Below are 13,167 nucleotides of genomic sequence, written 5' to 3' on the forward strand. Positions count from 1 at the left end.
AATTTATTTCTATCAAATACTAATATTTCATCCCCATCGGTAGAGCGGAAACAATACGGTTAGAACTAGCCCCAAAAAATTTACCAAGGGTAATTTTGACAACCCAACAAAGATAATAAAACGAAAAAAATAAAAAAAGCGACAAGAACACCAGATTTACGTGGTTCGATCAATTGATCTACATCCACGGATGAAGGAGGAGCAAATCACTACTATAAAAGAGAGACTATTACAAATGCCTTAGGAAGATGTTCCTAGGCCATAAAACACCCGAATCTATTAAATAAGAAAAACTCAAACTATAAGTCCAAACTATTTAATTGAGTGTGGACTTAAACCCAAAGTATACACTTAGGATTTTCTTGTTGTGCATCTGACTTCAAAGCCTAGGCCCTTATTTATAGTTTAAATAAGAGATATGAAGCTTGATTTTCCTGATGTGGGACTATGTGGGACTTGCCAAACTAACAAATCTCCACCTTGGCATGTCCCAACAATACTTGCTCCACCTTCTTTACAAAAGCCCCAACGGGCAATCACCAACAATGAACACCAATCAAGTCTAAGCACTGCTTGAACTTATAAACTGGCAGAGGTTTCATAAACATATCAGTTGGATTGTCTTTCGTATGAATTTTCTGAACAAGGACCTTTCCCTCAGCAATGATATCTCGAATAAAATGAAACTTCACATCAATATATTTCATCCTCTCATGATACATCTGGTCTTTAGTCAAATGAATAGCACTTTGACTATCACAGTAAATTATAGTAACACCTTAATGCAACTATAATTTGCTGAACAAACCTCTTAACCATAAAACTTCTTTGATCGCCTTTGTCACTACCATATATTCTACTTTTGTAGTAGATAAAGCCATGACAGGTTGTAAGGAAGCTTTCCAACTAACTGCACAACCATCAACGCAAAAAACATAGCCTATCAAAGATCTTTGTTTATCAAGATCCGTAGTATAATTAGAGTCGACGAAACCAACCAAAGTGTCACAATTTTTGCTAAACTCCAAACAAGCATCTGAAGTCCCTTGTAAGTATCTGAGAATCCACTTCATAACCTGCCAATGTGTTTTACCCGAGCGAGACATATATCTATTAACCACACTGACTCCTTGTGAAATATCTAGATGAGTACAAATCATTGCATACATAATACTACCGATGGCACTAGAATATGGAACTTTCACCATATATTCTTCCTCTTCAACTAACTGTGGTGACTAAGTAGCAGAGAGCCGAAAATGACTAGTAAGAGGAGTACTCACTGGCTTAGCATTTTTCATGCTAAACGTTTCCAAGACTTTCTTGAGGTAATTTTTCCGAGTCAGAAATAATTTTCCAACTCCTCAATCTCTTTTGATCTCAATGTCAAGAATTTTCTTAGCTGCTCCCAAATCTTTCATTTTAAATTCACTACTCAACTGCATTTTCAAAGTGTGAATTTATGACAAATTCTTAGCTGCAATGAGCATGTCATCAACATAAAGCAACAAATATACAAAAGAGCCATCAGTTAACTTTCGAAAGTAAACACAGCTATCATACATGCTCCTCGTGTAACCATGACCCAACATAAAAGAATCAAACCTCTTATACCACTATCTTGGAGACTACTTCAATCCATACAAGGATTTCTTTAACAAGCAAACATGGTCTTCCTTACCATTAACTTCAAATCCATGAGGTTGCTCCATATAAATTTGTTCTTTAAGTTCACCATGTAAGAAAGCTGTCTTGACATCAATTTGCTCCAATTCCAAATCATACATGACAACTAAAGCAAGAAAAACACGAATAGAGCTATGTTTAACAATAGGTGAAAATACGTCATTAAAATCAATACCATATACCTGACTATAGCCCTTGGCAACCAATCGTGCTTTGTACCTTACATCTTCAACCCTTGGAATACCTTCCTTCCTTTTGAAGACCCGTTTGCATCAACAATTTTCTTACCAGAAGGCGGCTTCACAAGATCCCAAGTTCTATTCTGATGGAGAGATTCTATTTCTTCATTCATTGTAATCAACCACTTAGCGGAATTATCATAAGAAACTACATCTGAGTAGGTAGTAGGCTCACCAACTTCACTAGTTTCTTCTGCAACAAACAAAGCATATGCAACCAAATTTGCATATCTTTGTGGTGGTCAAATATCTCTCCGTAGTCTATCATTGGCTATGGAATATTGCTCTTCCTTTGGATCATCTGTGTCAATAGACTCAAGACCATCTATTAGCATTCTTTGAGTAAAAGAGTTCGACTTAAAAGAATTAGAACTACCAATCTCAAGTTCCACCTGCATCTACGCACTATCATTTGTACAACTAGTAGATTCTTCTTTAGAAGATAACATAGATAATTCATCAAAGAACATCTCTACTGATTATAAATTTTTGGGATTTGGGATCAGAACACCATAATCTGTATCCTTTCATCCCAGAAGCATACTCAAGGAAAATACACTTTTTAACTCGAGACTCTAATTTTTCTTCATTGATATGCATGTATGCTAGACACCCAAAAAATTTTAAATCAGAGTAATCAACAGGAGTACCTGACCAAACTTCCTCCGGTGTTTTAAAGTTAAGTGTCATAGAAGGAGCGCGGTTGACAATGTAGCAGGCCATATTAATCACCTCTGCCCAAAAGTCCTTTGTCAACCCTGCATTTGAGATCATACATCTTGCTCTCTCTAAGAGTGTTCTGTTCATACGTTCGACCATACCATTTTGCTGAGGTATCATCCTAATAGTGCGATGCCAAATAATTCCTTCATTTTTGTAGAATTCATCAAAGTCACCTTCACAAAATTTCTTGTCATTATCTGTTCAAAGCCGCTTAATCTGTTTACCTGTTTGCTTCTCAATCAAAGCCTTCCATTATTTAAAGATTAGAAAAACATCATTTTTATGCTTCCAAAAATAAACCCAAACTTTCCTGGAATAATCGTCAATGAAAGTCAACATATATCTGGCACCACCCTTAGACTAAACATAAGCTAGACCCCAAAGGTCTGAATGAATATAGTCAAGAGTACATTTTGTTTTGTGAACTGCCGGAGAATTGAAGCTGAGTCTTTTCTGCTTTCCAAAAATGCAGTGTTCATAAAAATCCAATGGCCCAGTACTCTATCCACAAAGTAGACCCCTTTTGCTCAATATGCTAAAATATTTTTCGCTCATATAACCCAAACGCATATGCCATAATTTGGTGATGTCAGAATAAGACAATGATGATGATGAGACTGCAACGGAGCCTATGACAGTAGTTCCCTACAAAATATACAAGCTACCAGACCTACAAACTTTCATAACAACAAGGGCACTTCTAGAAACTTTCATAACTCCACATTCAGTTGTGTATTTACACCCAAGAGCCTCTAGGGTACCTAAAGAGATGAGATTCCTTTTTAAATCAAGAACATGTCTAACATTAGTGAGCGTCCTCACAATACCATCATGCATTTTAATTCGGATTGTTCCTCTACCAACAATATCACACGTGGCATTATTGTCCATCCAAACAATTCCACCATTACAGGATTCATATGTGGAAAACAAATCTCTATTAGGACACATGTGATAAGAACAACCCAAATCTAAAATCCATTCATTTTTAGACCTCATCCTGTCATCAGTAGCAGAGAAAATATTTCCAGCATTCTCATCAATTGCTACACTAGCTTCAGCGGACTCAGTAGTTTTCTCAATAAATTTTTTTTTACTTTAATTTCTTTTTTAATTTAAAATAATCGGCCTTAATATGTCCCATTTTATGACAATATCTGCACTCCAAATTTCTATATCTGGATTTAGATCTACTACTGTCAAATTTCCTTTTATTTGTTCTACTCTTGACAATTAGACTTTCAGCTTGATTCTCTCTACTTTCCCTAGTGATATCCCTATCTATTTGCTCCTTAGATTTTAGTACAGATTTAATTTCCTGATACGAAATTATTTCTTTTTCATAAATCATAGTATCACGGAAATACTTGAAGGATTGGGAAAAAGAATACAAAAGTAATAGGGCCTTATCATTGTCATCCATTTTTGCATTTATATTCTCAAAATCCATAACTAAGAAATCAAATTTATTAAGATATGAGAGTATAGATGTACCTTCAGTCATTCGAAGCATATACAAACTCTACTTCAAGTAGAGATGATTCTCCACTGTCCTCTTTATATACAAGGCTTTAAGTTTGTCCCACATGCTCTTAGTCATAGTCTCCGAAGCTACCTCTCATAAAACCTCATCAGAGAGATTTAGAATAATACTGGATCGGGTCTTCTTATCTATACCCGCAAGATCTTCCTTTGATGTACCATCTAGAATATTCTCGACTCCTTGTAATGCCAAATCAACTCTGTCTTGAACCAGAATTGCCTCCATCTTGAGTTTCCACGTGCCGAAGTTGACATTTATGTCGAATTTCTCGACAATGATCTTTGTTATTATCATCGTTGTCAAAAGATCCCGGAACCAGGCTCTGATACCAGTTTGTTAGAGCTAGCTCTAGAAAATTTACCAAAGGGTAATTTTGGCAACCTAACAAAAACAATAAAACGGAAAAAATAAAAGAAGCGACAAGAATACCATATTTACGTGGTTTGATCAATTGACCTACATCCACAAACGAAGGAGGAGCAAATCACTACTATAAAAGAGGAACTATTACAAATGCTACGAAGATGTTCCTAGGCCATAAAATAGAATCTATTAAACAAGAAAAACCCAAATTATAAGCCAAAACTATTTAACTGAGTGTGAACTTAAACCCAAAGCAAACACTTAAGTTTTTCTTGTGATGCATCTGACTTCAAAGTTCAGGCGCTTATTTATAATTTAAACAAGAGATATCAAGCTTAATTTTCTTGATACGGGACTATATAGGTCTTGCCAAACTAACACATACTCACACTAAACAGATAATTGAGATATAATGTAACATATGTCAAACATCTGAACAGTTTTTTACAAAATATTTCATAAAATTATATAGTATTTATAAAAAAATTTATAATATTTTGGAATCATAAAATAATTTACAGGATAATAATTACTTCAAATAATATTTACATATATTTTTTCAATAGCTGCAAACATACATAATATAATTTTAATATTTTTGAATGATAAAATATTTTATAGATCAATAAAAAATCATGCAAGCTACAGTATATATATGTCATTTCTTCAAAAACAAGCTACACGATGTTGTTTGAATATTTACCCCGGTCGTAGAAAATTAAGATTAACACAATGATCAAGATCCTTCCACCTTTTCTAAATAATATAAGAAATATAAGTTAATAATCATGTATTTTTACCTTAAATATTGTTCTGCCCATAATGTTGATATGATTAATATCACTACCACTAAACCTTGCTTGTCATCTGTTTTTTCTTATTATTCCTTCAAATATTTTACAATAATTATTTTTCTTAGTATTAATAATCATGTAATCTCTCAGAATATATAAAGTAATCCTCAGTTAGTCCTCATATTATTTTCTACTCATAATATGTCAAAAATATCACCAATACAAATCTATCTGATTCATGAATGTTGCACACTGGTAATTCTGAAAGTCATAACAAAAAGGAAATTCAAATTATCCATATGGTTCAAAAAGCTAACTTATCTTCATCATCTATTTCAATTTTTGAGCTTATATCAATATGTAAAAGAGATACTTTTGCATCCTATAATTGATCAAATAAATCAAAGAATCATTTAGACGAAGAAGGCGAGGCTTGGGATGATGAACAGCTGCTATTGGTTGCCGGAAAGTTGGAACTGATCTGGATCGTATTGCTGCTTGCTGCTGCTGATGCCATTGCTGCAGGTGGTGTTGCCACTGCTGTGGCTGTTGTTATTGTTTCCTGTTTGATGATTCCCGCCGGCGCCGATGATCGAAGTTATGGCTGCGGCAAGCGCGGCGGTGAAGTTGGGGTCCGCCGTTATGGCCGCCGTGGCGGCGCTCACTTTGTCAGCTAGCGAAGGTGGCAGAAGCGACTGAGCCTTCGTATGAGCCAGTTGGGTGGCGTCCATCTCCGGGGACCTCTGCAGGCCCGAGAATTTGGATTGGGTTTGGAGCGTCTGCCCGAAGACCTGCGGCGGCGACAGTGATGTTGCCAAGCCGGGAGCGGCGCTCGCGAACGGTAGCTGGAAATGGGACGCGGCCGATCTTTGGAACTGCAGCGGGTTGGGGATCTGGGTGAGGTCCAATGTCACGGTCGGGAACGGCGCGGAGGCGGATATGGTGGCCATGCTCGACGAGCAGGGGAGGATGGTCCTCGCTAGGAAGTTGGAACTCATCAGGCCGTCGCCGCTCGGCATCGATCCCGACAGGAGCATCGACGCCGCAGCTGAAGTGGTCGACGCCATCGCCATGGCTGCCGGCGGGAGCGGATGATTGTGAGCTCCCTCGTACGTGGTGATCAAGATCGAACGGTCGTCGGCGCACCTCTGGACCTGTTGGTGCCTCAAACATACAAATTAACATCACGATGGACGAGCGAGATCACTGCAACGAGGAAGAAACGAGCGGTCACCTGCTTGCGGACGGGGCACCCGGTCGCCATGGTGCACCGGTAGTAAGCCCGAGGGCATGGGTTTCCTTTGGCCATCTTCTGCCCGTACTTCCTCCATTGGCATCCATCAGTGATCTACTTTTCGCATAGCGACAGCCATGAGAAGAAATCTACATCAGTTCTGATCGTGTATGGGAGACTTACCATGGGAGCTTCAGACCTTGCTCGAACGGACACTCGGGCCTTTCTCATGGTGGCGTCCTGGGCTTGCTCGGTGGCCTTGGAAGCAGTTAATTTGGATGCCTTGTCAGGGCTCCAGCCATTGTCCGAGCTATCTTCCCTGGTATACTTCTCATGATCAAGAGGGAGTATTTCCCTGTCATCAGTTCTGCTCTTCTGTGCACTGTAATCTGCCGATCCAACTGCAGTGTGGCTCCGCAGCGACAAGGACCGGTCCCTGCTCGCCGTAGAAGAGTGGGATGGCTCATCGATGTCCCCACCCGGTCCAAGATCCATGAACTGCCTTGGGACGACGATTCCTTCATGCTTATTGCTGCTCTTCGCCTCAATCTTCTCGTCAACCGCCTGCAATGCAAGATGACGGATATCAGTTGACCTCAAACTAATTCTCTTGGTCGATTGGACTGATTGGATCACTTGTTCTTACATCATGTCCCTGTGGGTTTCCAGAAGCGCGTCGCTGTTGCACCAGTGCGACGAGATGCATCTGAAGGGCGTTGTAGTTGGAGGTCACCTGGTTCAGCATCGCCCTCAGCTTCTGGTTCTCTTCCTTGGTGCGCTCCAGCTCGGCTTGCATGGCGACCAACTGAAACAAAGCAAGCGCAGGATTTAAGCCAACGACAAGCAACGCGATGTTAGTTGCAGAACCTAATCGTTCTAACCTCACTCTTGCCTTCTTTGTCGTCCTCGTGCGGCGACATCCCGTCGTCCACCATCGACTGGTCGCTACGCGTATTGGCCAAGTGCAATCCAGTCTAAAGAAGAAGCAAACCCGGAAAAGCCACAATTAGTGCGGTCCAATTACGTACACAGCACGCAGATGAAGGACCTGACAGTTGTAGATGCTCTCACTGACGTTGACGGTGAGGTCCTCGCTCTTGATACCGAGGCTGGGCACCTTGAGATCAAGTTCCACACTCGCCATCGTCTTTTTCTCCTTGGAGAAGAAATCCATCTCGCCCACGACGACTCGGTTCTCTCTCGGGGGCGTCGACGCCTGCGCCGCAGTAGCATCTTTGAACTGGACGCCGGAGTACTGATGGCCGGAGTCCATGAGCTGCTTGGGGGTGGAAAGGGAAGGTAAGGAAAAGGGAGGCAGCAGCGCCCAACGTGTCTCCTGCTACACCACCTCTATCATCCATTAAAACAGATGGAGCCTTTTACCTGGGGGACGGATGACCAGCGGAGGAGTGAAGGAGACTACGAAACAACAAGACGAAGAGGCCAGCAGAAAGAAATAGTGATGAGGAAGGATGTGAGGGTGAGGAGAGGGGGTGTTGCGCGTTGTTTTCTTGGGGTTTGGCAAATCGTGAGAGTGGGAAGAATAAGAAGATGGCATGAATGCCGTCTCCGATTGGCCCGGCGAGGTCCACGTGAGAGAAGTTGTCAACGCCTTTGACTGGACCCACCCCGCCCTTCCATCTCTCTTCCATCGACTCTCTCTCTCTCTCTCTCTCTCTCTCTCAGGGGCGGCCACGAAGTGTGGAGGCGTGGGCTGGAATGCGCGAGTTGCGGCTCTCACGTGACCGGCATGTGGGTTGACTGTTTCAGGGGTAAGAGGGACGAGATAGACCGAACACAACAAGTCGAACCGGGAGTGGAGAATCCAAAAACCCAGTCAAACCGGTAAAATCATTTGACCGATCCATGGGTGAACCAGCTGAACTACCGGTTCACCGTCGCGGGTCCGATCTCCAAAACATGACTAAACCAGGCGTGTGCGGAGTTCTGCGTGTGGGATCAGAATATATTGTTAAATCTAATAAGTTCTCAGTCATAGATAAAATCACACCTGACACTTGAACTAGTGGATATCGATCTGACCTGGCAGGGTTCGATAGTTCTCCACTGACGTAAATCTCCACAGGATGTGAAAAAAGCAGCAATTTGAAGCATTCTGCAAGTCTTCCTCTGCGTGAACCACACCATAAAAAGAAACTTGGTCAACAAAGCAGGAAGAGAAAATAACAAGACTTGGACCATCCACGTCAAATTTGACCTCCACATCTTTTCAGCGTAAGCAGCCTTTCCTCTGTCACCGCCGCAGCACAGTGTTAGAAGACATGTCAAAAGGAAAAAATCGTCAGACTGCATGTTCAAGCTATATAGAGACCACGAAGACACAGTAGAAGCAAGAAACTTTGAGGAAGTAGCTGACTACTTAAGGATGTAAGAATCTACCTGTTTCGGATCATTCATTGTGTCTGCTCCACTCACAATTTGAGATGTAAGTTCAAATCCCATTCAAACTTTACGTTGCAACTTCATAGTTATTGATACGGGGGGTAATGCAAGTTCAAATCTCATTTATTGTCTCTCCGATCAAATCTCTATCATAGTTATTGATATTAAATTTTAAAAGAAAATTGATAATACAAAAATATTTATTAGAATAAGATTTTTGGATAGAAAAGGAACTACAGGAATTTCAAAGAGTTTTTGAAAAAAAACTCATGGTAATACTTTAATAAAATTAAAAAATAATTCATTATTAAATTTAAAATCACAAAGGGATATAGAAAGTTCAACGACGATAATAAATAATGATACAACATTAAAAATAAAATATTCACCGGAAGAATCCAAAAGATACAAAATTTAAGAGAGAACTCCAAGAGAACTTCTACCAATATTATTAGTTTCTAAACTCCTTTCTAACCCTAAAATACTAAAATAAGTACTAATATATAAAACAACTCTTCATGTATAAAAAATTATGAAATTAAATATTTTATAACTGGTAATTAACTCATGAGCTGTCATCTTTGAGTGAGCTGAGTTAAGAGCTATAAGATAAAATTATGAATCATAAAAAATACCATAGCATCCATAAGGTCCACACTAATTAATTATAAAAATTAGATACTCTCGTAACTAATTTTGAGTATATACTTGGAATATTGATCATTGACTTATGGTCCTTCGTAAAGATTTTAGATTGCTACGGAGCCAAGAAACTTGATGCAGATGCACACACTTTGGGCCTCTGTCTTCCCACTAACAAATATCTAATGATTCATTGCTCATCAATGTGATGATAAAATGAAACAATTATTTGTGCGAGTACAATCTTTGAAAAGATGTCATAAACCACAGCGGTAAAATATTTTATGCTGTTTCTTAATGCCATAACACCCCTATCTAATTCCTCATTAGAATTGTAAGATTGATAATAGAGTGTATGGGACTAGATGAGTACTCTATCAGCAACATAAACTTAAAGTATTTTTAATTATCTAATTTTAGAATAATAGAGGAAAAAATGTATTCAAATGAAACAATGAGTTCTAGGGTCATCGAGGAAGAACGATCTTCAAATGAAATGATGGAACCTAATGGAATCAAATTAAATGCATCCATAATTATGATGATAAAGAACAGAAGCACACCATTTCATCATTTTCTACTATGCTATCATATCTTGAAATTCATCAAATTAGAGAATGAACTTCTCCTAATTGAAATATATACGAACAAATTTTTACCTTATATGTAATATTTCGATTAGTTCTACATCAAAAGTATTTTGGTTGATTTATAAGAATCTAATGAGTGTATTATTATTAACTAGTTTAAGTATTTTGATTAATAATTTTCGTCAAATGAAGTTGAGATAGTGAAATACCCTACCTTTGCTTACAATTGTTCAGTATCTAGTTTTATTTAAGACCAATTAGAGTTAGTTGACTTGTTGAATCCAATCAAGCCTTTAACTTTGCCTGCAAAATTAAATAAAATCTCAGCTTTATCCGTAGAGCTCCACAAAGCAATTTCTTGATAATTTAAGATGCATTCGGAGGTCTGCACAAGTTTTGCCTTGATCTGTCTCCATCCAGCGCTTCCTAGTTCTTGATTGACGGAGAGTAAGATGATGACTCGAGAGAGAGAGGAATCCATTCCATTACCTGGTCGAGCATGCTCCTGAAAGGAGATATCTCATGAGGAGTGGTGCCAGAGTTCTACATGGTCATCGACTCTTTGATCATAAAAAGAAAAGACGATCGAGGCCAAAGGATTGTACTCAACTATCGTCTTAGCCTTTTCTATTTGATAGAAGGAATTATGCCCCCTACACTTTTGCAATTTTTGTAAAAAGCCCTCTCTATCCAGTATTCTCACTTTAGTTGTTTTTTCTCTCAATTATACACATGAGTTGAGAGTGTCAGCTTAATTAATACTACTTTAATAAGATACTTCTTAAGAAAACCCTCCAATTTCCGTAAAAAACAAAGAGATATATTGAATGCTAATCTAATGCATTCGGTTTATTTTGGTCTGATACGAACAAGCAAAAAAAAAAAAAAAAACTCAAATAATTTTGAGTTCTCTAATAATTTTTAGGTAAAAAAATTATTCTCTTCCCACTAAATCTAAGTTGTTGGAAGGCTGACATTGGATAGAGTTTTTCTAAGATCAGGAAATAAAGATTAAAAAAAACATGATATTGTTGATTTCATTTGAATATGATGTGACATTTAAAGATTATTTTTACCCGATCATACTGTTTCTCCCAGCTTGCCGGTATTTTCAACTAGGGACATTTGTGAGATTTAATTTTTGATTTATATTTAATTAAGGGTTTTTCTTGATATTAGGATGAGTTTGACTAGATGTGGGAGTTAAAAAGGGTTTGATGATACTTACAATAAGGGTTTGATTAGTAATAAAATTTACTTACAATAAGGGTTGAGTCCTAACTCACTTTAGAACAGAGACTATCTGTCCACTTTTGTATATATTTTTATATTTTTTACAGTCTTATATTTTTGTCTATTTTTTATATTCGTAATAAATTAATCTTGCGAAAGACCTTTGCATGGTTTAATATTAATTTTTTTACAATGATCTTTTCGAGGATAAGCAAACATAAACACTAAAGAGAGAAATGGTTTAGTCATAAAAAAAGAACCCAAAAATTTACCGCTACACGTGTTCATGAATAAAATTGTGAAGAATACCCAACAACTCGAAGTTGCCCCGAATAGATTTGAGAATAGTATTGCGTTGAATCTTGATGAAATCAATTATAATTTATTTAATCTAATCTATATATTGAGAAAAATATGTAGGATTAACTATAATAGTAGTAAGACATAAAGTATGTGTTATGTTGGAGTCAAGATCGAGATCACGTTGGGAGTTCGAGAGTTCGTCGGAAATCCGGACGTTCGTCGAAAGTTCTATTATAACCAACCGAGAAGTCTAGGAGCTTACCAAAGAAGCTTATCGGAACTTGCCAAGAAGATTATCATAAAGTTCAGGAGCTTACCGGGAGTCCGTCGGAGTATTACCGAGAGTTCGTTGGATGTTCGTCGGAAATACGTCGGAAGCTCGCCAGAAGAGCAATTGACGCATCGGAACAAGAAGTGCAGTAAACATATCTTAATTGTCGTAGTTAGAGAGTATATTAAATTAGGATTGGGAGGTAATCCCACTAACTTAATTAGGGGCCAATTGAGCCCTTAATAAGATTGATTTGGGCTGGATTGAACAGCTTAATCAATCCCTGAAAATATGGTTGGCGGTGGTATTGCCCAGAAGACCCAGTCTCCAAAGTGGTCTAGGCGATGGTACCGCTCAAACTGGGCGATGGTACCACCGGAAATTATTGCTGCTAGTGGTGGTACCGCCCCTATCAAGCGGTGGTATCGTCAAAGCTCAGTCTCCAAGCTTTGTCAGGCGGTGGTACCGCCTAGTGTCAGGTCAGGCGGTGGTACCGCCAGTATTGAATATCGGATTTTGATAATGAAGTCAATTATCATTTGTTGTCTAATGTATGTGTTGAGATAAGTGTACAGGATTAACTACGATGAAAGTAAGACATGCAGCAGGAGTTGCGCCGGAGTCATGACAATGATCACGTTGGGAGTTCGAGAGCTCGATAGAAGTTCGGACAGTCGTCGGAGGTTCTGCGGGAACAAATCTGAGAAGTCCAGAAGCTTGCCAAAGGAGCTCGTCGGAACTTGCCATGTGGATCGTCGCAAGTCCAGGAGTTTGCCAGAAGTCCGCAGGAGGATCACCGAGGGTTCGTCGGATGATCGACGAAAGTTCGCCGGAAGAAGCGATTGACGCACCGGAGCAAGCTGCAGAATATTGCTAGTCATAGGTGCCCAGCAAGCCAATCACGTGAGTGATGACACGTGTTACTTGATACAGAATCTTTTTGCTTATTATATTTTGGCGTATATCACTTTATAACTATTGCATAAATGCATATATATATTGTGATGTCCTTGGATTTGTGCAATGGGAATCGGATCGTGATGAGATCACGATAATGAGATCGATTCACCTTTAAACACATATCCTAAATAATCCCGGTCATAGGTTACTCGAGAGGGACATCGTGATAACCGGATATACTGG

General features: G+C 38.9%; 1 protein-coding gene across 1 annotated transcript; it reads right to left on the bottom strand.

The window, feature by feature from the left end:
* Positions 1 to 5,605: 5,605 nt before the first annotated feature.
* LOC135637813 (probable WRKY transcription factor 31) lies at positions 5,606 to 8,077 on the bottom strand. The gene is made up of 6 exons (XM_065150626.1): positions 7,658 to 8,077; positions 7,464 to 7,556; positions 7,229 to 7,387; positions 6,766 to 7,146; positions 6,583 to 6,696; positions 5,606 to 6,502 (listed from the first exon to the last, which is right to left on the bottom strand). The coding sequence occupies exons 1-6, from the start codon at positions 7,853 to 7,855 to the stop codon at positions 5,801 to 5,803; spliced, it is 1,647 nt and encodes a 548-aa protein (XP_065006698.1). The 5' UTR covers positions 7,856 to 8,077; the 3' UTR covers positions 5,606 to 5,800.
* Between the last annotated feature and the right edge of the window lie 5,090 nt (positions 8,078 to 13,167).

This window comes from Musa acuminata, chromosome BXJ3-5 (genome assembly GCF_036884655.1).
Source record: "Musa acuminata AAA Group cultivar baxijiao chromosome BXJ3-5, Cavendish_Baxijiao_AAA, whole genome shotgun sequence".
NCBI lineage: Eukaryota > Viridiplantae > Streptophyta > Magnoliopsida > Zingiberales > Musaceae > Musa > Musa acuminata.